This window comes from Balearica regulorum, chromosome 6 (genome assembly GCF_011004875.1).
Source record: "Balearica regulorum gibbericeps isolate bBalReg1 chromosome 6, bBalReg1.pri, whole genome shotgun sequence".
Classification (NCBI taxonomy): domain Eukaryota; kingdom Metazoa; phylum Chordata; class Aves; order Gruiformes; family Gruidae; genus Balearica; species Balearica regulorum.
The window spans coordinates 31,023,799-31,050,994 of record NC_046189.1 but is presented as its reverse complement, the minus strand read 5'-3'; the positions used below and the strand labels follow the sequence as shown (position 1 = coordinate 31,050,994).

The following is a 27,196-nucleotide window of genomic DNA, read 5'->3' as shown; positions in this document are numbered from 1 at the left end:
GTGTTGTGTGTGTAAGGAGATATAGCAGGCTTCGTTTTTAAAGAAAAGCTCTGACTAAACACGGGATGAATATGATGTGCTGTTCCCTGATGGCTAGTGTAAGAGAAATCTACTTTTTTCCTAGTTGCTTCTGGGCTGTTAGGTATTTTACAGGGAGAATGCTGAATTTAAGGGTTACTGGGGCTAATAACAAAAGGAACAGAAGTGGCATGGCACAACCCCACGTACACGGGTCCCCATTCCTCTCTTGCGGGTCATTAGCAGGGTTGGGAGCGATAAACCTGGTTGTTGTCTCTGCAGCTGCAGCACTAGCAGGAGTGTGTGGAGGGAACAGATTAGGCAGGAGGAGTAAAATGTGATTTAGTGGCTTTCAGAGCTCTCTGTTGAGAGCAGAGGACAGAGACGGTTCAGGCTGCGTTCCTGTTTGCAAGGACTGTTTTCTCTGACAGTCGTGTGCTGTTCTTTCTCCAGTTTCCTGCCACGAATCTGTCTTTCCCGTCTCTGTCTTCAGTTCCCAGATCACCACTCCGTCCTCTGCCATCTCCCATGTGGTCTTTTCCATACCCTGAATGAGGTTTTTCATTCCCTGCAGCCCGTGTGTCCCAGGCAGTGTCTTCTGATAGCTCAGTGGCATAGCTCTTTGCAGCAGAGCAGGTCACACAGCTGTCTGAAGCCTGCAATGGAACATGCTCAGGTGCTGCAACAGGTACATATGTTACTTGGTTAGCTGACATGGAAGAGGAGCAAAGGGATGGCCCATGCGGGAAGATACGTTCATGTTAATCACAAAGTGTGCAAAACCTGAGTCGTGCAAAGGACTTAACATGTAACCAATTCTGAGTAGGTTTTTTATATATAAAGAGCAAAAGGGATGTGCCCGATGAAGCTCTTCCTCTTATTGCCAAGAGTCATGTCCATGTTCAAGAGTGAAAAGAGACTTAAAGCATCTAAAAAAGGACTTGTAATTCATTCCTTTATATGAGATAAAACCAAAATTCTTTTTCCTTGACTGCCCTCTCCAAACTTATCAAACTGGCTTTGATGAAATTGTTTCATGCATCCCTCTTTCCTCACAAGACTCATTCAGAGAAGCATCTCATGTAGTAAATGTTGGCTTCCTAACAGGGGTGTCAGACAGTTTTAACTATCTGATATTGCTACTGGCTTATGTTCAGAATGCATTTCTGAGTCCCATTGTGCAACCTTTCTGGGTTTTATTCTCATAATAAACCCTTTTGTAGTTGCTTATAATTGTGGTTTTCTAGAACTCAGCCAGAGCTGCATGTGGAAGCCGTGCTGTCCTTGGAAGCGCAAGACGAGGATCAAGATGAAGGAGATGATAGCTGCTGAATTTGAACAAAGAGCAATTTGCTGGTCACTCATAGAAGGTTACAAGTTTGAAAAAATGTTGTCATCAAGTAGCTTCAATTTGAAAAGGCATAAATTTCTGCGTAGGTTGGCTCCATAGGTCTCTGCTGACTACTTCATTTGCCTGGTTGAAAATATTGCCACAATTTAACTTCCTCGAATGACTGATCCATTTATCTGGCATGATAGTAATGGGGAAAGGAGGGGGCAGCCTTCAGTCATTTATTCATATTTATTAGGATGCTACGCTAGTGCTAATTTTCTGAATCAGGCATGAGGAGGTAGCTCAGGGCATCCCTGTGTAGTATTTTCAGATATACCCATTGCTATCTGAATGTCAGAGTAGCAGTTGCTCTGTACTCCTCCTGTTACAGCACACGGCTGTTACAACACACACATACAAGCAAAGAGTGTGAACATGTCCACAAGTGAGGAATTTGCAATTTGCCCCATGCTGGAAGAGGAACATGCTTGCAACAAGATATGTTTTGTTACTGCCACAAAACCTGGAGATATTTCCTATTTGTACATCACATATTAAAACATACTTAAGTTGCTTAGCCAGCAATGCAGATATCTCTTAAGATTTCAGTTGATTTCAACTGTTCTTCAGGAGGTTTGCTTTTATTTGTAAATATGTGAAATCTTGATTTATTTTATGTATTTTTCTCAAGTGTTTAAAAAATGACAAAGTATATTTTGATTCAGACATCCCTACATTCCTCTCTTGCTTTTTTTCTTGTACATTTAGTTTCAGGCTGACTAACAAAGAAATATTTAACGCAAGATGTTTGGTTGATTATTTATTGGAGTGGAAATGTAGAAGCAAAATATGAAAAGTGTTCCAGAACTGAAATGTGTTTCAGGATTTTTGCAAAATAATGCTTGTGAAAATATTTTTGTTGTCTTTGCTTTCTGTCTGAAGACATTGCAGGGAATTCCAACTGTAAATGTAGCCTCTGCAATTTGCTTAAAACATGTTGGACTTTTATTTTACAAAGAAGGAACAATTCCAAAATGCTTGTTATTTACACTTTTAATTTCTCTTCCTATTCAAGTACAGCTTGATGTGATAATCAACTTCAAAGAAGAAATCAACCACTTGATAAATGTTCCAGTATACAAGTATAGCTTATGAATTTTATACAAATGTGTGTTCATATATACCTTTTATCTTAGACCTATATAGACAGTCTGGTTCTCGTTTTACTGAATAGTTTTTTTAAAAAATTGATTAACTGAAATCAAAGAATCATTATTAATACTTGTGATTCAAATAATTGTGCTTTCAGAACAGTCCATGCTGCTTTCAGAGGGCTTTCCCGGTCCATCCTGGATGGATGGGAATGATTCCGTATCCCTGTTGCAATAGCAGAGGTTTGCCTCTGTTGGCAAGGGCTGTGCTTGTCACTCGGCACAAAGTTGGGCGATGCCTGCTTGTAGCCTCACTGAGAGGAGCTCCCGAGCACCGCAGGTGTATATTTTTATAGTGTTTTGGGGGCTAAGCCAGCTGGAAGGTGTGGAACAAATGGGAAGTTTCATTTCTGTAGTTCTGTAGGAATGTGCAATTCTGTAGGACTGTGAACAAAATGGGTAAGTGTGGATTTTATAGCTGGGCTTATCTGGTCACTGTGTGGGAGTGCTTTGTTGGTAATGACGGCTGATAGCATTATCATGCCACCACCAGCTCCAGCGTACTGTACGTTTTCTGGACATGGGGCAGATGTGGGGGATGAAAGGCTTGTGGGGTTTCCTCGCCCTTTGTAATCTCTGGAGGAGATGAGGCCATGCCCTCAGGGCTTTACATGTGATAGAGGCTGTATCATAAGGTGGCATTAGGAGTGCTCATCTCCTTGCTGCTTATAGGGCTGGGACACCCCTACATGCCTCCCCATCCCTGGACTTCTACCCTAGAACTTACACAAATATCAGCAACAAATTTTGTGACACTTTCTTTTTTTTTTTTTTTTTTCTTTTTTTCTTTTTTCTTTTTTCCCAAGCATCCTCTTTGCAGACATAGAGGGTTTCACAAGTCTGGCCTCCCAGTGCACTGCTCAGGAGCTGGTCATGACGCTGAACGAGCTCTTTGCCAGATTTGATAAGCTAGCAGCTGTAAGTTTTCTATTATAATTCTGATATTATTTTTTTCCTGTTGCAAGAATGACATACTGTGCTGGTTCACTGGATTTCTGTAAATACTCACTGCCCTAAAAGGCAAGCTATTGAAAGCATGAATATAAGCTGAATACTTCTCTCTCTTTTTTTTTTTGTTGCTGTTGTTGTTGTTGTTAGGAGAACCACTGTTTACGTATCAAGATCTTGGGTGATTGCTATTACTGTGTGTCTGGGTTGCCAGAAGCAAGAGCGGACCATGCACACTGCTGTGTTGAAATGGGAATGGATATGATAGAGGCCATCTCGTAAGTACCGTATTCCCCATGGAGAATTTCAGAACAAATAGCAAGTAGATTCTCTTTCCCGTTAGGTCTTCCTTACATTAGTAGCAAGGTAGCCAAACCAGGGAACTGATGCCAGCAAAAAGGGAGACCAGCTGGAACAAGAAAAGAAAATGCAGTAAAGGTTTGACAGCAGAAAGACAGACACTGGAGTCCCTTTCAGCCATGTGGATATCAGAGCTCAATCTCCTGATGAGAAAGGCAAAGGTGTTACTTGTAATTACTGGAGGTCTCACTCCCAAAGGATTCCAGTGAATTACAGAAATGTGAAATCAGAGGATTAATAATAACTTTATTAAATTTCAGTCACTCTTCACTTATCTGTCTTTAAACCAGCTTTTTACTCACCTTACAATTCCTCTGGTAGGGTCTGTCTTGTCTAGTTTAACTAATCCTTCTCTATGTGTTCCTATGCCAAACAGATCAGATTCAAGACCTTCTTACTTTAGTTAAATTAATTATTGAAGAAAGCCATAAAGTTGGTCTGGCACAGACTGGGACAGTTCAATGGTGCTTGTTCCTTTATTTCCACTTACTTCCCCATCTTTCTTTGTTTTCTTTTAAAAACTGTTCTTTGCTTGCTCCTGAGGTCAGACTAGCAATCCTGTGTTTGTCCAGACCATTCCTGTCTTTAGAGAGTAACAAATATGAGACCCCTATCTAATTATATTACTTGGAGGATTGCAGACAATGTTGAATCTTTTTTGCATTGGACATGAGCTTTCACAGGCCAATTCTTTCAGAATTCAGGGAGGGAAGATCTGTTTGGTCATCTTGAGTGTATGCAAGTTTAGATACAAAGTTCAGTCAGTTTTGGGTGGTAACTGAGCTGACCTTAATATCTACACCATCCCTGCTACACAGAGACTCGGCTTCTTTTTCCCTTCTCTTCTAGTTTTTTATTTTGTGAAAGCATCTTCTGAAGTATCAATGGTACCAACAGAGAAGTAGAAGATCTCTGTGTGGTTCTCTCATTCTGTTCAGTAAATTGATGGAGTTTCCACTTCATCTTGATAAAAACTAGAGCTACGTATTTGCTGAGCTTGATAAGTACATCCTTACCATTTGAATTTCTGCAAGGACATGAATACACAGCCACACTTCTCGGTGTCATTTTCCTAACACAGATATGTAGTTTGAAAAGCTGTGTTTTCACTCAGGAGACCCCATTCAAAGCACAGTACAGAGCAGCATTTCCTTGTTTTGTATACAGCATACACTGTCAGAACTTTCTACCTTTACTTGCCTGGTTTTAAACTCTGTCGCTTTGTACCAGTCTTCTTTTGGGCCTTGTATGCAAAACACAAAATGAAGGGAGTTGAAAGTAACTAGTTTTCAGTAGCCCATGAAAGGATGCTATTTCATGCACATGAGGTACAGTTAAGTGGCAGGTGACAAAGTATCTTGTCAAACACGAGAAACAGTGATTCTTAGCCACCAGCCCTAGAAAGAAGAGACTCTGTACATTGCCCAGAAAAGTCTCACTTTCTGCAGTAGTTGGCCTGATGAAATCCAGAGACCTTGACACGTTGCTGTGTAATCCCCTACAAGACTGAGTAACACCAGGATGTCTAGACTTCATTGATTAACTGCAACCCACCTTACCTTGATATAAACACAGAGCTGAAGTGCACTCAGCGTTTGTTTACAAATAGCTCTTCAGCAGCCTTTAAAACTTGTTTCCCACTTGATGTATGATGAATGCATTTAACAATCTTATCTCTTAATAAGTCTGGAAGGTGACTCTGTTCTCACTACCCCTGCTTCCCCCTCACCTCCTCCTCGCCAAAGGCTGAAGATAAGAGGTTTCACAATTAAGGTAACCAATAGCTACTGAACATTTGATTGCAGACTTCACCAAAACTGGGCCCTGCCCATAAGCTGGTTTCATCTGTGCACAATAACAGCAGGGAGTGTTACCCCAGATCAGAAAGATAGAATTATATTCACTGTACTGCTGGTATAAATGAATTTTAAAAAAAAAAAAAAAAAAGGAAGGTAACAAAGAATATTTCATCTGTCTATAAAGGATAACCAAACTCATTTGTTTGCTGCAAAATCTGGAGAAAGTCACCTTCTCATCAACGACTCTATTTGAAGAAGTTCTCTGGTCTTGTGTCAGTAACGTGGCTTGGCAGAGGGTGCAGTAGGGTTTGTAGTACTCATGCAGCATGTTCTTCCTCCCTCCCCAGTGCCGTACCCACACTGCAGCTACTGTTGTCCTTGCAAGGGTTATGGCTCCAGCTGCGTTTTCATTACCCTGCTTCCTGTTGCTTTCCCAAGTGGTGGTGGTGGAGCTCTTTCAGTTTGTAAGCCTGTGGCGCCTTACCCATATGCAACTTCCCTTCCCTGCCAGGGAATCTCTGCTGCTTGTTAATAAAAGTAATTAATGTCACTTCAGTGAGTAGATAGTAAAAAGTAAGATAGACATTGTAAGGAAAAAGGAACTGTAAGAGGGTAGGAGCTGTTTCAGCAAGAAGTCATCTTGAACAGTCTTTTAAGGGGCATATCACACTGTGAGGAGTGAACTAGAGTCCAGAACTGGCCTATCTTTAATCATTCACTTTCATTAATAACTAAAGCATAAATATTAGATCTGTGTTGATGTTGGGAAGTTGGGAGGACTTACCTGTCCAGAGGATGTTATCTAGAAAGGACTAGATGAACCTGAAAACCAAAGAGGTTGAAATCTGATAGGTATAGAGTACAGCTTCATGCTGCAAGGAACTAACAACTCAAAGGAAAGGACTGTGCTATGTGATCTGGGTGAATTTGCCTGTGAAACATGGACATTCTGGGAATTATGTGATCAACTTTAACGAGAACCAGAGTTGCTCTGATGGCTTCATCAAGACTTTCCCCTACCCACATTCCTAAATATATTTTCCATGTGAACTGCTCTTGAAGTTAACTTTTGCCCTAAAAGGGTAGAATCCACAAAGTATTCCAGCAGTCATTTTGGGATTCAGCAGAGCATCCAAAACCTCATTAAAATCAGAGCTTGAGTATTTGTAGCTGCCTGTTTGGAGTGACTGCAATAGATGTGGTTCTCTGGTTTTGCTGCTCTGACTGCAGCTGTAAGCCCTGTTCAGGCTTTCCAACTGCAGTGGGGTATTTCACACACATATCATATTTCATCTGTGGAAGAGTTGATGCTTGGTGCCATACAGACAAATTAAGATCTCTGAAATCATTTCCTTTTTCTCTTTACAACATGCTATTACTCTTAATGAGGCTGAGTGCTGGCAGGTTATGTCCAGCTTTGGTATGGAAATCAGAGACCAGCACTTTATTCCTTTTACTGCCCCAAAGATTTTTTTTTTTATGAGTTCTCAACTTGACCATGAGTTCAGAGTACATGGATTTACTCCAAGGGCTCCCCTTTCTAATTAGTAGTCTGCTTGGCCAGCCAGGCCATCCAAGAGCAGTACAGCTGGTCTGGTTTGTTTTGTAGCCCTGTTGATGTGGGTGAGCAGCACTGTGTGTATGCGTGAATCCTTTATGGATCATTATGGATTTTTGTGTTCTGGGTGCAAGTTTGTGCCACTGACTACAACCATGCAGTTTCTAGTGATGTCCTTTTTTCCCATTCCTCTTTTCAGACTAGTCCGGGAGGTGACGGGAGTAAATGTCAACATGAGGGTTGGAATCCACAGCGGGAGAGTTCACTGCGGGGTCTTGGGCCTTAGGAAGTGGCAGTTTGATGTGTGGTCCAACGATGTAACTTTAGCGAACCACATGGAAGCAGGGGGCAAAGCTGGGTAAGTTGTTTAATCAAAGCTGTCATGTTAATCCATGTGGTGTTTTGTGTCGGACGTGTCACAGTGAGGTGGGGAGATGAGGGACAGAGGTTCAGAGAGTCTGTATGTCTGCTGTAAAATGAACTGTGGGTGAAGCGTTTTAAGCATGTGCAAATGTTAGCAAGGTTATTCTGTTCCATGTCTACATGTCTTTGGTTACAGAAAGTCTACAAAATCCCAAGATGGGCATATCCTTCTGTGGTAAGAACTGAATTCCTTCTCTGTGAAACAAAGCTGATAGATACAACAGAAATGAGCAGGTCTGTGTGAACCCTAGCAGAGCTGGCCATGGTTACAAAGGGATGTGACTGTATGTTAACAGTGTTTGCTGGAAAACATCCCAGCTATTGATGGATATTGTATGAAGCATTGTTTCAGACCAGTCTTTTGTTTTCAAACATTCCTGTGAGAGACCAGAATCAGTTCTTGTTTCACCACTGTATGGACCAACTGAAGACTGAGTTGCTGCCAAGTTGACTCCGTGAGATAATTTTTCTATGAGCTTTTCCATCTTTTCTCTACTCTGGAAAAAAGCATGAGACTATGGTACTTGATAGGATACCTTTACAAGGCACTCGTGTACCACAGTAATTAATCTGATACTACAAAAAAGATACATACTGCAGTATATATTACATGTGTCTGCTGAGTAGACATATCCTTGTGAAGGGCCTGTGTTTGCAAAAACAAAGTATCTGCTCTGTGTTAGAGCAAAGTGAATAAAAGAACAAGTGCTTTATATCTAAGGAGGTGCTTATAAATGGATGTGTAAGATGCTTAATGTGAACACCTTTCTCTTTATGAAGATACCTCCTGGCCTTCTTCCTTTAAAATAGATGAAAGTCCTGTACTACATCTGTAAGAGTAGCGGCATTGCTAAATAAATTGATTTTTATTGCTTGTTTGTTTCAGTACATGGAACCTGTCACTGACAGGAACTGGCTTTTTAGGTGATAACTTTTCAGAGCCTACAAAACTGGCTTGTCTTTTGTCTCATTCAAGGCGCATCCACATAACAAAAGCAACCCTGAACTATCTCAATGGAGATTATGAGGTGGAGCTGGGCTTTGGAGGGGAACGCAACGCTTATCTGAAAGAGCACAGTATTGAGACCTTCTTGATTGTACGGTGCAGCCAGAAACGGGTAAGACCAAACAAACTAATGCAGGTTTAGATACTTCTGATAAATAGATGGTTTCCAACACACCAAAGTAGAGTGAACACCAACCTTTATAGATGAGTGAGTTGACTACCTGACCTTCACTGACAAAAATTCCTGTTTCTTTCTGCTCTTCCTGAACTTTTGCATGCGTAGAATGGGATGTAGCCACCTTCTGCATAAGGCTTATGCACCAAGTCCTTTCTAGTTCTTTCAAAGAAACTGTCCTGAGTTGTTTTCAAAATCATTTTGAAGAATGTTGTTAATATAGATATGTATTTTTTTCAATTAAATTTGATACTTGTACAAGTTCTTAAAGCAATAGATTAAAACTGCAAAGATCTCTTGTCAAATTACAGACAGTGTTTTTGTCCACCTGCTCACCATATTGCCATGAATGTAAAGATTAGAGCAGCTCTTATCATTACTTTTGAGCCTCTGTTTCTGAAGATGGGAAAATCTGGCTCACTGTAATGATGGATGGTCACTGTGACAGTGGAATGAGATCATACCTACTACTATGACATGGGTCAGGCTGCACAAAATAAGGCTGTTAGGGCATTACTAACTTGAACTTGAGTCAAGCTGAACTCAAGTGGACTTCAGCCAACATATCTTCTTTTTGTGACACAGCCAATAACAGAAAATAAGTTGATGTTATCACTAGTTTGTATTCTTTTAAATAATAGTAGACTAATACTAGAAAAGGACCTTTTTGATCATCTAGTTGAGCCTTGCCAATAATATTTCTTTAAGTAATTTCTGCACTATAGACACTACTTTGCTATTCACAGTATAGACAAGCATATAAAAATTGGCCTGAATTGAAAATAATTTCAAATATTTCTGAATCTAAGACCAATTAAACCTTCCCATAGCTGCAAATATGACTACCATGAAATTAAATTGATTAGTGTTTGTGACATGTTCCAGTAGCATGGTTGATTTGAATAAGTATAACACCTATACAGAAATACTTTCCTACCATTGCATCATTTCCTGAGAGAATGGAAGCCTCAAATCTCCTTAATGGATATTGTGTAAAAAATCTCCAAGAAAATCCCTTATCATCTGCTAAAGAGAGAAGCTGATGTTTTGGTTTCTATCTGCTCATAAGATAAATCTCATTAACAATTGTCAATCTTCAAAAGAGGATTAGAGCTTGGAGTGCAAAATTATTGTTTCCTGAGCATCACTGCCTGTCAGTGGGCCAGCTGATGTTTATACCTAGACCACTTCTTTGCTGGGTAGATTTAAGAACATAAACCAAAATACGCTTCTGGTCAGGCCCCATCTCCTCGGGTGGAGAAGCTATATTGACTTCTTAAACCATGCACTCACCACATTATCTGCATGTTCTTGTGGAGAACTGAAGGTTTCTCTGGAGAGAATAGGAAGACCTAAGATTAGGGTTCTGCTCCTTGCCAGTGTAGACAAAAAAATCAAAAACAGAGACACAGAACACTTGGTACTTGACTTCATTTTTGAACGTAGGGCTGTCTTTTGACTAGGAGACTGGATAGAGACTCAGGAGAGATGTGGGTTCCATTCCACGCTTAGATTTTGAGGAACTTGCATCTTTGTGCCTTGATTTCCATGGTAAAATGGGTTCCCACGCCCTCATTCCTTCACTGCTTTATATGTATTTATTGCAGCTCTGTTACACAGTGTAGCCCTTAGCTGAAGTCTCTAAGCACTACTATAATGCTGCTCTAACATGCTGCATCCCAGGGTAGCTAAGAATTGGGACATGCACATGGCCTATGTAATTATTGTGCTAAATTGAAACACAGAAACTGCTGCCCAAGGTCATGGTATTTAGAGTTTGAGGGGCTCCTGGTTTGCCCATATTGCTGCAACTTTCCCCCATAGCCATTTTCTATCCCTCTGGGAATAGTTTAAAGTTCTCTCCCTCTTTAAAAACTTATTTTCACATAATACAAAAACAGAAGTGAAAAAAGCTTTCTCCCATAGTCAGCTCAGTCAGTCTTGAATATTTTGCCTGATGCTAGGCAAAGTTCTAGCACTTCACTTTTTCCTTCCATTTTTGCTTGATTTTAATCACTTCTTGTGATGTATTTAGCCGGAGTTTCAGTTCAGTCTGTTCCAGCAATGGCCATAAAATGTTCCCCTAACTTAGTAATGGGTTCCTGTGAGTCGTGTCTGGGTTCCTGTTATCCTCACCACAAGGCACAGGGTTTGCATTGACCTGAGAGCAGATGCATAGTTGACCCAAGTAACTGTTTGCCTGAGCTATTCCTCAGTTCACACAGGCAAACTTGAGTTATCTGAATATCTGATCCATCAGTGTCACAGCCATCAAAACCCAACAATACCAGGAGTTATGATGAATGTATAAAATGTAACGGCATCTGTTCCGTACCCTTTCTGCGTACTCTTGCCGTGGGGAGCCATAACTTTGAATCTCCTGTCTTTCTCTGTTTGACTTTTTCATCATGTTAATACCATTTCTTTGGCACAGAGTAAATGGGAGGAACATTTATCTAATATTTTTGTTCCAGGAACTCAGGCTTGCTCCTTCTTTGAAAATATGTTTTTTTCCCTTCTTAAGGATGCTGTTAACTGGAATATATTTAGTTGAGTTTTAGGGGGAAGCTAGATTCTGATCACTCAGTCTTTAAATAACATCCCTAGAGCTGAAAAAGTAGTCCTTGTTTTCTATCTGGTACACAGAAGAGTTGCTTTCTATTGCAAATTTTTAATATCCAGTCTGTTTAGGTTTCTCTCTCCTCATCTTTACTTCAAGATCTGCTTTCACCTTTCTGTTTGCCCTGTCCTATGATGCTGCTGCTCATGTGAGTGAGCACTTGCGGGTGAAGAAGGCAGTGCTCAGGTACCCCAGAGCAGTGCAGGAGTGACTTTTTTATTGCAGTGTTATGTTCCCCTAGATAAAAGTTTTTGCATGTTTTTTGAAAGCATAGATCCAAAGTTCCAAATTTGTTTTCCTTGAGTTTGCTTTCAATTCCTTAAGCTACAGTTTTGATAATTAAAATATAAAACAGTCTTAATTGTGTGAGATACAAAAGCTGCCATGCATTTCATTGTAATGTGAACCTATATATATGCATACACATATATGTTTATATAAGTGTATATAAAAAGAAAATTTTGTCATAAAATTAGCAGGCTCCACCATAAAGGTCTGTTGAACCTTTTGCTGTGGTTTGTTTGCTGCCATTAGTGCTAAGAGTGGGCTGCTCTAAAACCTGGTTGCTCTGGTTGTCTGGTGTCTGCTGTCAGACAGCAATTGCATCCCCTGTCTCCCTCTCAGCCTTTTTTCTCCTGAGACAAACTCTTCTAATGTCTTCTCACAACAAAGAAGAGACAAGCACAAGCTCTCACAGCAAGCTCTTCATTTTCATGATCATCAAAGGAAACCTTTACCCTTTGCATTGTTGCATTATCTTGGTGTCTGATATTTATTCTGTGATGAACTACTGTGATTCCTGATAACGAAGTTTCTGACTGTAATCTCTAAGCAAATGATCATGCATTTTGTGCACTCGAATGTCTCAGGTCCCAGTTCTACTATGTCAGTCCTCAAATGTCGGGTGCTGATACTCCTTTTTTTGTCTTATCTATGAAATATCACCTCTGCTTCTCTCATTAGCAAAGTCTGTCATTGCTACACTTGGTACCAGATGCAATAAGAAAAAAATTAAACAAAATCTGCCCTGAGACTAATCATTGAGTAACTCTACTAGTAACTTTCATCCAGCCTAATACTTCCTCATTCAAAACCATCCCTTGCCATTGCTCTGGAAACCAGCTCTTTGCCCAGCTTCGTATTCCTCATCTGTCTTAGCCATCAGTCTCCAGCACCGCACTCTGTCAAATGCTCTATGGAAAAAACAAGGCCAGTGAGAGCTACTGTGTTTTTTCTACTTAGAAAAACTTGGATGCTCTCAAGGCTGTTAATCCAAGCCCAGCATTTGCTGCTCTACAAGTTCTGTGTCATGATCCCTGACTAAATAGTTTATTAAAAGTATCTATTACCAGAACTGAAATTGCAGTTGGCAGTTTTGCACAGATCTCGGATGGAGGTTGTCCTTCTGACTTCAGCACATCGCACTTAAGTTTCGCTTCCAGCTTAGTCATGTTTTCCGTTTATAACCCTATGCTTATGATCCCTCTTCCCTTTTGCCTCTACTGTGGTAGTAGTGATTATCTAAAGAGAAACAATCTGTTCCTTCAGTTCTAGAGTAATGTAGATTTTTAAGTTTTTGTTATTCTCGTATGTTATAGGGTGACTTTCATAGGGTGACTTCTGTCCTTATTCAGTATTTGTCTCATTCATTTGGATATGTCTTTCTAATGGACTTAATACATTAGCATAAAAGAAATAGAGGAATTCTCCGAGGAGCTCTTTGCCTTTCCTCCATTACTGGCTTTACATCTTCATTCTTTATCTGAAAGTCTGTTTCCAAATAAACAGCGAATTATCAGCTATACTATTACTCAGATCTTTACCGATTCCCAAACTTAACCTTGAGGCATTGTAGTTAACTACCCAGCATTACTCAGTAGTTTCTTTATCCTCCTATAGAGTGGTTTTGTTTTATTCTTGTTATACTTCTTTTTTTAAGTTTATCTTGCAGACTGTAGCGTTCCTAACACACAGCTCTGTACCTCCACCTCTGCAACTTTTCTATCTGTCCTTCTGCATTTTATTCAAAATGTACTGCTATCCTATCACATCCCTGCTATTCTTACTCAGTTTAATTATTATTGTAGTATCCAGTTCTTGTGCTGCCCAAGTTTCTGGAGTTTGTACAGGAGCACGTTACATGGTGGTTGTTGGCAACTTTCTGCTCTTCTTTGAGATCAGGTGCTGCACCAATTTGCAGAACCATCACAACGACTCTTCTCATCACTTCTAATCATTGATAAAAGCTTTACTCTGAGAAGGGTGGAAAAGTAAGTGTTTGGAGGAGTGGGAAACAGGCCTAAAAGTGAATAGGATTTTAACAGCACATTAGGTTTACAGCTGGTTTTATTGTCCTCATCGTTGTCAGAAGTCTGGGGAAATGCTTTGCTTTGAACACAAGTGGAAACAAAATGTGACTGTCAACAGATGAGCGATCCTGCTGACTAAACACACTGTGCTGAGTGCACAAAGTTGGCAAACTGAAAATATGTTTATTTTTTTCTAATGTCTTTCAGTTGTAGTAAACATGGGTGTTTCTTTTAACAATAGCAGGTACACAGCTGTTTCAGAAAGGATTGTTGATGGTGGCCTTAAAACAGTTCAACAAAGCTTTGGCTGCAGGTCCTAGAAAAACAATTCTCATTCTTTTCTAAATAGTGTCCTGTAACTCTGTCCAGCTGAAGAAACAAAATGATCCTTTAAATGTTGTGCATGTGACTCTCCTAAAACACAATCAATCTAATGTGATGATTCCTCAATTTAAACCATTTAATTGCATCTCGGCAGGGTTCCACTCATGTAGATTTATGAAGGCAATGGTTTGGACCATGTAGCAAGAAATACCATTTACATGTCAATAAGACTGCAAGACAATTTAAAGAATAATATGTAGCTGAATCTGAAATGGCTAATCCATGCTCAGATTTCACTGCTTTGTTTCACTGATAGCGATCAATATGTTTGCAAATCCTATCACACACTGAAGAACTAACAGGCATTCTTGATGCAATTGATAAGTATAAGAAAATCCCAGCTATTTCTGCAGCTTTGCTATAGCATTACTGTAGCGCAGCGTGTGGGAGCTGGTGGTGGGAACACAATAAAACCTCTGGGAATAAGATTTACAGTCTCTTTGTGAGTCCAAATTTTAAAAGTTCCCACAACTGCTTTCTGGAGTTTAGCCACTTTAAATCTGAAAAACTCACTGCTGTCAGAAACTTTTGCACCTGCTTCTGTTGTTGGCAGTACCTGTAATGAGTAGGATTGAAATGTATCATCTCTTCCTTTTCTTTATTCTTCTTTCCTGTCTTGTTATGCCTTATGTAGCCCATATGCAAGTTGTCCTCATGCTGTCACTTAGCCAGGAAGAAACAGAGGGAGGGATCCTCATAAACTTACACAGAGGAGCTCTGATCCTTCTAATTCTTCATTTCTAGTGTTTGCTATTATCATCACCCACTGAACAAGTGATTTTTCAGAAAATAAATTAGCTCAACTTTTAAAAATATCAGATTTTAAAAAATGTTTTTGAATAAGTATTGATGTTAACAGCAAAGTCCTATTGTTCAAGACTATATAGTAGCACAGCATGTAATGTGGGAAACAAAAAATCCACTATGCTTGTATATGTGTGTTTTAATCTGATTGGAAATATTGCTGAAACATAGTTCACAATCCAGTGGAAACCTTCTACAGGGGATGGGTGGAAATACTGCCAGAGTTCACGTAGACATGGAAAATTTATGGTGCCTGACCTCATGGTTAGAAACGATCTCAGAAGTATATATTTACCCATGTGTCCTGCTCTTACCTCAACCCAGATGCATCAATAAACATGTATGAGGTCTTTGATTCCCTTCAAATTAAATAAGTGATGCTTCAGAGTCACCAGCACTAGCAGCAGGTAGAAGGATCACTGGCTGAGAGGAGTTAGTACATCTGCTTGGATTTTTGGCATTAAGACTATTCTCAAATTCTAACCAAATTTACTAACTCATGGAGGGCAACCTGCTGTACGTATCTTTTATCATCTGTTGATGTAAAGGCATTTGTAATATAACCAAATAGCTTTGCTTTTATAGATCCCCAGACTAGTTTCAGCATCTGGGTTTTTTGATTGCTTTTGGTTGAAAACCCTAAGTTGCAATAAAATGGATTAACAGTGTCACTTCTATTATTGAAAACAATATATATTTGCTTGGAGATAATGAAACTGTATTTCCTACCAGTTTCCTGGTATCACATCATAGAAAAAAGAAGCATAACTATGAAAAAGATTGCGTAACTAAAAAAACACAAGAAAGTGCTACAAATGATGGCAGAGACCATACAGAGTAGTAACTTTTAAAAAACAAAACCTCAAACCAACTCAAATCTGGACATCAGGATTGCATCACATTAGTGTATTTTTAGAAACATTTAAAACGCAGCTCTCCTGGAGGTTATCCGGTGGCTCTGTCATGACTGCTTATGTGAAATTCAGCTGGTGCCGAGTGATGGAGTTTTCAGCTCTTGCAGATGAAACAGCGGTGGGTTTGATGCGGGGAAGAGGCGACATGGGAGGCACTTGCTGTCCTGCAGGCGTGCAACGTGGGGGCACCTACAGTTCTCCCCAGCAAACATCCCGGGGAGCTGACAGGTCCCTTAGGTTTGCTCCCACTGAGCTTCCTTGAGATCCTATGCTTGTCATCCTGGCTGGGTGGAATAAGACCTTTGCTGGCAGCCCAGGGCTGCAGTGACCACTGGTGCTTCCTGTCACGGGGCCAGTTGGGTGTCTGGCACAGGGCTTCTGTCACAAGTGGCACCGTGTCCCCAGCTAGTGGCCATGAAGGCTGCAGCACTACGTTCCTGGGAATGTTCGGTGCCTGCACGGTGAGCTTGTGGTCTCACGGGAAATGTTGTCATTGTAGCTGTCTCTGCTTTGCAAGAAGAGAGATGATGATTACCCGTGCTTGTCAATCAGGCAGCTTTCCCCAGCACTGATTTTTAGCAGGCTTTTTAAAATTTCTTTTAAAAAAATAATTTAAGGCAGCATAACACTTGACATTTAACTCTCTGGTTACCATGGAAATAACATCAGTTATTTTGCAAACTTCTGACAGGTACAAGTTACAGCGAGTAGTGGGGAATCAAAATAAATAGGTAGGGAAAGCAGATTCCAAGCAAAAAAAAGATGCGGACCTACCTGTATTGTCATACAACACTTGAACCAAAATTCTAGAGTTTAAAACAACTGATGCTTTCTTTTTAAATTATTTAGTTGTCTGAAACACTTTTTCAAATCCAAAATTAACTATTATGTCTAATTTTTTTCCGTAATCTCATGGAAGCAGCAATTCTCTTGAATAAGTTTATTCTCTCAAGTAATAAAGAGCCAAGTTGTAGCTATCCCTACTATCTGAATTTTCAAGCTCTCCGGAGTTTGTCTCTTTTAAGCAAGGATGTAATAACTGCCACCCCTCTGCCTTTGGAGTCAGTACAGGCAAATCACACGATCCTCACTGAGCAAGTCTCCCGTGCTGTCCTTACTAGAGAAGATTGAAGAGTTTGATCTTGTGCAATAAACTCCTCTCTTTTCCACAGAACACATTCCACATGGAAACCTGCCTGCCTTTTTAGCTAGAGAATATATTCAAAATAAAGAGCTAACCAGCCTGTTGTTTAGCCTAGTTACATGCTGCACTTCTGTGCTCTTGTAACTGGCATTGAGCTCGAACGAAACCTTTCCAACAGATCCTGTGTGAACTTTGCAGGAAGCTCCAATTACAACCAAGATTCAAAACCAGCTCTAATAACAAAACCAGAGACTTCGTCCAAACTTCAGGAAAGTTAGTGTCAATGGTAAAATTTGCTGCTAGTATTAGGGTAGAGGAGACCATTGTGTCACACTCTGCAATACCATTACCCTTAACAGATACACAGTTAAGTTGTTTGCAGGGTTGACATGCTTTCCTTAGCATGTCTGGGAAGATGCTCTTGCAAGTGTGGAAAACTATTTGTGTGCACCTACAGAGAAAGGTGTCTTTTGTTCCCATAGTTTCAAGGAGCTCCAAGGCTCCTGTTCTTCAACCAGATCGCTCTGTGTGTCATTTCTCTCTTTTTTTTTCCCTCTTTTTTCTTTTTTCTTTTTCTTTTTTCTTTTTTTCTTTTTTCTTTTTTCTTTTCTCTTTTTTCTTTTTTCTTTTTTTTTTCTTTTTTTGAGGACTCTCTATGTAGTATCTCAGCTTGGAACTGCAGTTTCCTATCTGAACTTATTCAGTTTGATTCAGTTTACTAAAAAAGGAAATAGATGTCTCCATTTTGGAATACTCCCTGTGTTTACACAGGTTATGGTAGTTATTCAAAACAAGCAAAGGAGTAAAATGGTGGACACTACTTAAGGGCAAGTATTCTAAAAAAAAGTAGAAGAAAAAGAAATGGTGGACTGGGGTGCTCCTGATCAGCGGCCACTTCGTTAAGTTTAAGGCACAAAATCAGCTTCTGGTGTGAGAGATCAGAAGTGCTTGGAGAATGACTGCCATGTAAACCTTTCAAAATTTATTCTACATTTCTCTCTCATTTATGTTTCAGAAAGACGAGAAAGCCACAATAGCCAAGATGAACCGTCAGCGCGCTAATTCCATCAGCCACAACCCGCCACACTGGGGTGTTGACCGACCCTTTTATAACCACCTTGGAGCTCACCAGGTCTCCAAGGAGATGAAGAGAATGGTAATGCCTTGTTTTATGGACATAAATTTATTTTCTTCTTAATACAGTATTATATATCCCTTCCTGCTTTGTCTGAAGGCTTTTGCAACCTCGAGGGCGTTTTCCAAATGGGGGTGGTAAATTCTACTTTGACTCCAGAAATAATAATAATTGGTACCTCTGGAGGTGAGTGATTGTGAGATGAGGCACAGGGTTATTTGAGAGGGGAAAGGAGGCTGAATGGCACAAAAAAGGCTCTTTTGTCTGACTTGTCCTATGTTCTAAAAACTCATCCAGGCTGTGTGAGAAGACGTGATTATCTACAAAAATTGCTCAGTAGCCCAAGCATTCAAACGGCAGCTGGCATACATTTGTACTAGATCATTACAGACTTCAGCACCTGCAAAGGTTTCTTCCTTGCATTGTAACAACCAGATGCTGTTCACCTTCTATAAGCTACATGCCAGTGTATACTCATGATTCCCCAGGAATCACGTCGCTGTGTTTAACTCTCGGGAATACATTCTCGAGTACACGGATTAATTGGCCTAAGGCAGCAGGCATCTTCATTTCTTGCTTATACCTTTCAGTCCTTCTAAATTAAAATGAACAAGAGCTAGTTGCCAACACAATTCGACCGAGAGCACTTTTATGGCTTATTTTACATAAAGTTGTAGTTTTTATCTGTGTTTCCTGCAATAAAGATGAAGAAAAGAGAGTTTCTATTATAATGGCTATTTGCAATAACACTAAAAATATTTAGCATCTCTATAATTGCATGCATAATCAGATTGCTCTATGACCTTATTAATGCTGGTTTGACCCTTCATACGCAGTCAAAAGTGTGTATTTGTTGCCCGTAGTCAAAGTTCTGCTCCAGGTCACCGAAGCCTTAAAGTAGTCAAAGAACTTTTTATCATGAGATTCACTCCTACAGCTTAAAATTTTTGGCATAGCTGTACGTACCGCATATGGTGTCTTCCAATGGGAAATGCTGGCACGTTTATTAATAGTTGGTGCTAATATTATTCAATCATATTATTATTTTACAGTGCTAAACCAAATTTCTTAATCTCCATAGTAGTTTCTTTCATTTCTCAGATCTCCAAATGAGGGCTTCTGAAAGAAGCGTACAGCTCAGTGGAACTGGCACTTTTATGTGGACTTTTCAATAGGGTGCACTCAATAGGCATGACATTATTAGAAGAGCCTAATCACACTAGCACATAATTATAATTATAAGTTTCTCTGAATAGCTTTTAAGGGGTTCTTGCAGCCTCCTGTTCAGAAACAAGGTGTAAGCATGCCAAATGGTATTATGCTTCTTGGTGTTAATTACAGTTTGCTGTGTCTAGCTGGTTGTTCAGTTGGAAAAACATAATTATTTATTGAAATATCAAGCTGAGTCCTAAAAACTTCACTGGCCCTCACTTGTAGGAAGAAAAGCTTCTCTTTTTTTTTTTTCTTTTTCTCCTTATCTTGAACCTTTCCCTGTAATCATATTTACCTTTTTATAAATTCAGCAGCTCAGAAAATCTTTTCCACTCAATCTGCTTCTGTACTGCTTCTTGTATTAAGCTCTTTTTTGAGAGGCTGATGCTGCATGCATCAGGCTATTTCTTGAAAACCAATTTAAACTTGATTCAGATGTATTATTTTCAGCTAGATTTTTTGTTGCTCTTGGGGACTATTTTTTTAAAATCTGTTATTTACAGTATTTCCCACTGCTTTGTGTTTGAGACACATTAGCCAAAATGAAAACATGCTGCTCTCCATGGCCTAGAGACCATTTTAATATCTACTAGATGGACATTTTATTGATTAGATCATGGGAACAACTTCTCCATCTCCTGTCTCAACTCTTTCTCTCTGTGTTAACTTCTAATTTAAATATGCATTTCTTTGTACCACCCAGCTTTGCATAGTACTTTATTTGTCTGTAATCTCTAACGTTGTGCTACATGGATGCTGTTTGCTGCTTAAATGCATGCACAGTGCACGCTGGCAGCGAACTGCCTGCTTAGAAATACAAAATACAGACAGAGAGAAGGGGAACAGAACTACAAAGGTTTTTTCCAGTGCTCCTCTGGGATGACATGTCATTGATGTTGGTAAGCCGCACCAGCTTTCAAAGCTCTTGAAAATGTGCTCTTTGTTCCACATCACCCACCTTTCCCCCAGACTTCTTGCATGTAATATATGTATCCTTTTTTCTTGGAAACTATGAACGTTAAAGTTGGATTAGTCAAAGTCGTATGCCAAAGGCAGGCAGTGCAACATTGCCTTTCTCTTGAAAACCTGGAGCTCCTTAGCACTGTAATTTCAAAACAGGGATTTATAAGGGTAATTGTAAGATAGTCCTCAGGCAGGAGCCAGGTAATGTTGCAGTGATGTGCAGTTGCATTATATTGATAATGTAGATATATATACATTTGTGTGTAAGGAGTAACATGAATGGTTATAAAGGACACAGGTTTTTTGTCACAAACTTAGAACATTTTACATTATGAAGACAACCATATTTCCAGAAAAAAGACCTTTTTTGTGACGCTACTTACAATTCCCTGAAAGAGAATATTAAAATTCCCTGAATTGCATTTTTGGGAGGGAACTGTTATATTTATAGAAAACAGGATTATTTTGGCCATTTTTCTTTCCTTTGAACACTGGCTCTGGTAGCTGTCTCTATTCTTAGGATATATTAGCAGTAGTCCTGGATGAGACAGACTAGTATCAAAGGTAGCTATACAGTGCTTTCCCCACCCCACCCCCCCTCTTTTGCCATGGCATTTGAACACGCTGCCATGTCTGGGCTCATCCGTCGGAGTTTGTGTGGGAGGGCAGTCCGGCCGGCAGCATGGGGAGGTCTTTGGTTGCTGCTTCTCTCTGCAGTGTGCCTTGGAGCTTAACCTCTGCTGGGTCTGGCTGACTTTCCACGATGCTCCTGGGCTAAGTTGTTCCTCTGGGCACACAGGAGTTTATTCAGGCACTTGCCCACATACATAAATAAGACAAAGTATCCTACATGTGTCCATGCGGCAGTAATCATCTAAAACGTCCTGGAAAACTGGAGTTATTTTCCTAGTCCTGCCCTAGCTAACTGGGGCCCAAGTCAGGTGGAATTGCAGCTGTACCATGCCGGCTCATCCCGTCCTGCCCAGCAGCCCCTCCGTCTCCCTTGTGCACCGGTCTGCTTTCCAGACCATCTCCAATCCTCCTTTTTCCCCTCCCGTTGCTTAGCGGTGGCCTTTCTTGCCGTGCAGAGCTTCCAGGGAGGCAGCAAGCAGGAGACACTGAGGTTGCCCATTGCTGACCCTCACTCCCGTTGGCCGGTGGAGCCACTGCCCAGAGAAAGCTGGTCCTGGGGACTGTGCTGAGTTGGGCTGCCGGGTCAGTGGCAGGGAAAGATGTGTGGGAGGGTGAAGAGCCTTGCTTGGAGCTGGTAGCTTCTGCTGGAGCCCCGGCCCTGGGAGCCCCTGTTGTTGGACAGGGTGATGCTGCGACGTGGAGCGGGTGGAGGGCTGCCTCGTTCACAGGGAAGCCTGGACAGGATCAGCTTTGGGGCTGTATACAGAGTATGAAAAGAGCCAGAGACTAGCAGAAGAACAGCACAGCTGCTTTCTATTTTTGTTGCTTTTTACAGCATGTATTCTTGTTTCCTAAACAAAAATGGTCAGTCCAGGACCAGTGACTGTATCTCTCTGGAAATGCAGACTTTTGTACTGCTCATGATGTACACAAAGGAGCAGCGTTCCCCCAAGCCTCCACACACCAGCCTTGTCTTCCCCACTGTCTCTCTGGTCCAGTTTTTAATTGCAGAAAGGTCAAAAATAAACAGACTTGAAAGCATTTAAGAGTACAGGGGTATTTATAGTTATAACAATATTTATACACCACTAAGAAATACTTTGCTTTTCCCAGTATAGATTTCAGAGTGCTTTTTTATAAATATTGATGGATTTTAGACTTCTGGAAATAATACTCACATCTCAATTTTCATCAGCAAAGAAAAACTACCATTAAAAAAAAAAAACAATTTGGGGATTGTAGTCGACTATAAACTGAAAGAGATTTGTTGTAAACAGTGATAAAAAGGCAAATATTGATACCTTCCAAAATTACAGGGCTGTTCTGGATGACAAATTATTCTCTTGCATCATTTACCCTACTCTCGTAGCTGGAAAACCACATCCAGTTCGGGATTGCAGTCCTTTAGGAGAATGTGGATGAATTGGAGATAGTCCTGTGGAGAAAAATACAAATTAGGAGAGTTTCAGCAGTGTGATCTGTGAAGAAGTGTTGAAGTATTGGGTTTGTTTAGTCTAGAAGGGAGAAGACCGATTAGAAACAAAAGGTTTCAAATACATGAAGGTTTGTAAGAATGGAAAATAATGATAAATCATTCTCCATGACTGCAAAGGGCAGGATTAAAAATAGTCATCTTAATTTGCTGCAGGGAAGATCTAAGTTAAGAAAAAGCTGCGATGCAAGGAATAGGCTGTATAAGGAGCTTGTGGAATTCCTAATTGTCCTGAAAACATTTTATATGTTTTATTCAGGGCTTTTCAGTCTGGAGGAGCATCACAAAATCTTTTGCAAATATAGAAACAATAATGTAAAAAAATCTCTATTAGGAGAATTTATAGGGAATAAAGAATATAGGAATAATATGAGATAGATGTAAAGATTTTACTAAGTTTCCAATCTAGGCTGCACAGAACTTCAAGGCACCAATCTCCCCTCCCCGTGTACAGGAGCCAGCTATACCTGCAATGTTTCTGACAGGTATTTGTCTAGCCCTTGTTTAAAAACCTCAAAGGATGGAAATCCCACAGTCTTGCTGGGCATCCTTTTCAACAGTTTAGTTATTTTTCTTGATGTTTTGCTTCACATTCCATTACTTCAATTTTAAAACACAGTGCTTCTTGAGCTATTCACAGTAGATAGAGGACAGTTTAATTTTCTCTCCTTTTGCAGTTATCTTCCCTGTATTTGAAGACTATTACCATGGCTCTGCACAGCTCTGATTCCATCACCAAGTTTGTTCCCTAGTTGGTGCTTTCCAGCCTGGTGGTTGTTCTTGTTCCCCTCTGAGCACTTGCCGTTTCATTGATAAGAGGCAGCACCTGCACTGAACCCAGCATCTTCCTAAGGTTTTATTTGTGCTGCCCAGAGGACATTGGTCATTTTTGAGGTCTTATAACCAGACTTGACACAGCCTAATGCTGTCTGGTTTCCAAAAAAAACCAGCATTAGTTGTGTCATGAGAGCTACTCAGCTGTGGAAAGTCCTGTTGTTGGATCTTAAGGCTGCCATACAGCTATTATATTTATTTTACACTGGCTAGTATGACTGAGCAGCTTAGCTTGTTCCACTGATACATGCTTTGGGGAAGGTTTACTTCAGAAACAGGTACCTCTGAGTCCTTATAATCAAATGGGAGCAGAGTGGCTAACGTGATTACTGAGCTTGGTTGTAGATGCCTGGCAGATTTCCGTTTATTTTTTCAGCTGCTGGAAAGGTTTAACATTAGGAAGTTTAGGAACAGAAAGAGGAAACCATGAAGGTCTGCAATACTGATTTCACTCTGACCACGCTTCCGTCATGAGTCTCAGTACAACTAGTGAAGCATTTAATTTGCGGTGAAATTGTGTATGACGCCGATGTTAGTTACAAAGTAAAAACCCCAATAAATTAGAGATTATACACAGGTAGGAAATATGACTGCATGCAGATGTTAAAAATGTGAGACAAGGTTATAAAAATGCATCCTGGATATGGCTGGTGCAATAAAGAACAAGCTCTTAGTTCAGGTAGGCACTGCCTGATTCCTTGTGCTGCTCAGAGCTCTGCACAGTCTTCTACATGATATTTGATTGCTTGGTGTTTACTTTCTAATGAAACAACACTCATCTACAAGCCTGGTCATTCAACCGTAAAATATAATTCTTTGTCCTATTCACCCTGTCATAAATCAAACAATTTTCTGCATGTTGCATCGCAAATACTGTTCACTTCCTCCCTTTATGTCTCCAAGTTGCCCTTATAATGGATTTTCTTGTTACTCAGAAGTCAAAACTGGGGACCAGGTGCACTAGAGGAACAGACACTATAGCTGGTTCTGTGCCAACTCCACCACTCAAACATCAGAAATTATTAACAAATTAAAACTCAAGCAAATTTTCCTCAGTCAATCGTGCAGCTCCATCAAAGAGAAGTGGATTTGAGTCTGTGCATGAGGCACCGAGGGTTCACCTTTCTTCTGAAGGTTTCATTTAACTGAAGGTCACCATTATCCTCTTTTCCAGCAATCATCTGCTAAATCTGGTAATAGCAACACTGACGTCAGCAGAGCTGGACAGAGGCACCCAATGGAGAAGAATGTGACCCACTATTTTTTCGCTGCTATTGTAGTATGCAGAATCCCCATAACTCGTAATCAAGCAGGGAGAAACCCTTGAGCAGTCCTTTCTGCTGTAATCTCCACGTATTGCTATAGACCTGGGAGGAAATTGTTAGTCTAGTTGGGGTTTTATGTAGCCAATTTGGTTTAGATAGCTCACAAACAGCAAGGGGAGGAATCCTACCCTGCAGTTATGCTATATAATTGCTTTGGTGCTTCTGAAGAGGGTTTGCTTGATTCACATGTTCTGTGTGATCTCATATAAATGAGTGGGAGCTGTATAAAACATTGTGCATTGCTCATATTGTCAGAGGCTTCACATAGTATTGTTATCCTCATCTGCAAACCTGACTTTCATTCTAGATGATCAGGGCTTGCAATAATCCTTGATTAAATTCTTTAAAAGAGGGATAAGAACCAGCGAGATGCAACAGCTGATCTGCAGCTGCTTTTGTGAAACTTAGGTACAATTTATATTTGTTTCGAAGTCTTGCACTGATAATTTTTCCACCATTCAATACCCTTTTCTAGAATAAATCGTAGTCGTATGGCAAAAGGTGGTTTGGATCAAGACTCTACTAAAAAGTGGCAGAGAGTTTCTGAGTGGGACTAAATTAAGTTTACAGAAATAAAGATACCAATTTCCCTTTATTCACAATAACATTTCCTCTGATGTTCATGGTGGCAGAGGTGGAGTCGTGGCACTTAGCAGAATAATTTCCAAAGGTTCCTAAAGTGGACAGTAAGCTTTAATGACAAAAGGAAGCAGGTCAGCAGCTTTGGGTCTGGTTTTCAGAAAGAGTGAGCAGCTCCAGCCAGCACCAGTGGGTGATTTCGATTAAGGCTGGTTAGGCTTGGATTCGATCTGTCTGCATTTGATTACAAGGCTATTTGACAGAAGTTTCTGTAGAAGTTTTGTGTTTATTGTCGTTTGGAGCATAGAGATGAAAGGACAGAGATTAGGGAGCCAGGAACTGATTCAGAGCATTTCTAGGCTTCCTATTTTTATGTCTTTTTCTGTTTTGCAAGTTCTGGTAACTGTTCACAAGTAAGGTACAGAACCACATACCAGTTCACTCGAAAATGTGACCTTTGAACAGAAGAAATTCAGATTTGTGGGTTCAGAATCAGAGTTTAATTAAAAGTAAGGGGGGAAAAAATCTATCTCAAAAGCAACCACTTATAGTCTGTAAAGAGAAATCTGCTGGGCCAAATAAATTCATGGGTTTGGCCAGGTCCAGTCTACCAGCTGGGGGCCGTGTATGAAATCATTTTGAGTAGAACAAAGTAGAGAGTTTCACCATCTGTGAGCAGTGCAGAGGAATGAAAGTCTATTTATCAAGTGGGTTGGGCTGCAGAAAGGGAGCACTTCAGCTTTCCTTTTTGGAGCTCATTAGTCTGTGTTCCAGCTATAGCAGACACACTCATCATATAATCTGTTTCATAAACTGGTTTTCTGCCAGTTTGTTGTTCTGCACTTTTAGATGCTTGTTAAATATCCTTCCTATCAGGCTTAGTATTTTCTGTGCCAGTTCTTTCTGCACTCTGGTATAGAAATTGCATTATTTCAGGCTCGAGTGCTTTGAAGTCCTTCAGTTTTGTTTCTGCTTTTACACCTGACAGCATCTATCTTCCTAGCCTTGTCTTGTTGACCACAGGGACGAAGGCAGAATGTATAACCCTGCTGAAAACAGATGTGAATAATTAGTTTTGCAGTGGGGCCAAACCAGGTTTGTTTTTAACTACATCAACTCTCAGCCTGTCACTCTCCTTTTCTGTTTTTCATGGTCACTGTCCCTGTGAAGCACCTTTGCTTTGCAAGTTGACCTGACCTCTTACAAAGCTCATTTTGTCCCTAAGTCTACAGTTCTTTCCATTTCTGCTTTAACATTATATAAGTCCCATTTCAACTTTGTTCTAGAGATGAAAAAAGGTCAGGAAAAATTAATTTTTCTGTCATTTTTGCTCTTAAGATCTTTGCTGGAGTTGCCAATGAGGGTTTTAAGGTGGAATCCATGCTTCTCAGCCATGTTACCATTAAGAAGGTCATAGAGCTCATCAGCTCCTCTACTGTCTTATTTTTGGAGCTAAATGAAAAGTTAAAAGGATGTAAAATCTATTCCACTTTTCTTTGCATATTTACAATATGTTAATAATTGCAGCTAATGTTCTCAAAGTTAGAATTATTATTTCTAATGGTTCTTGATTTGAAGCATTATGGTATAGCACTCAGCTTGTCACGGCTTTGACAATCACTTTATCATTCTATTTAAGGAATCAGTTTTAATCTTCAAAGAAAAGGGCTTAGTTAATTTAGAAGTCAAGCAGGGAGATGGCAGTCATATGAGCTTTTAGCACAATAGATATTCATAACATATCCCCCATAAAATAGTAAGCCTTAGGGACAGATGCAGTAATATAACATTCCCTCTTTTTTTACCTCCTTCACATGTCTACTCCCACTGAGGATGGTCATTAAAAGTAAGTGCTTGTAAATTCAGAGCCACCTGACCTGCCATAAAAATGTTTTTTTGAGAAACTCATGTAGAAAAGAAGAAAGAGCAGGACTGTTCTCTGGTAGGTACTAGTGGCTTTAGGGAGCTGATTCAGCTAAGTTTGGGTTAGTATTCCTGAAGTGAGAGAGAGAACTGT

At 40.2% G+C, this 27,196-nt stretch overlaps 1 protein-coding gene across 2 annotated transcripts in view; it reads left to right on the top strand.

The window, feature by feature from the left end:
• The window catches only part of ADCY5 (adenylate cyclase 5), a 221,458-nt gene that overhangs the window by 156,754 nt on the left and 37,508 nt on the right, over nucleotides 1-27,196 (top strand). Inside the window, exons 4-9 of one of the 2 annotated variants that reach the window (XM_075757068.1) lie at nucleotides 3,369-3,480; nucleotides 3,661-3,788; nucleotides 7,427-7,585; nucleotides 7,787-7,825; nucleotides 8,627-8,768; nucleotides 18,022-18,162. In XM_075757068.1, coding sequence (XP_075613183.1) covers nucleotides 3,369-3,480; nucleotides 3,661-3,788; nucleotides 7,427-7,585; nucleotides 7,787-7,825; nucleotides 8,627-8,768; nucleotides 18,022-18,162 — 721 coding nt within the window. The remainder of the gene's footprint in view (nucleotides 1-3,368; nucleotides 3,481-3,660; nucleotides 3,789-7,426; nucleotides 7,586-7,786; nucleotides 7,826-8,626; nucleotides 8,769-18,021; nucleotides 18,163-27,196) is intronic. The other variant, XM_075757069.1, reaches the window with a different exon arrangement.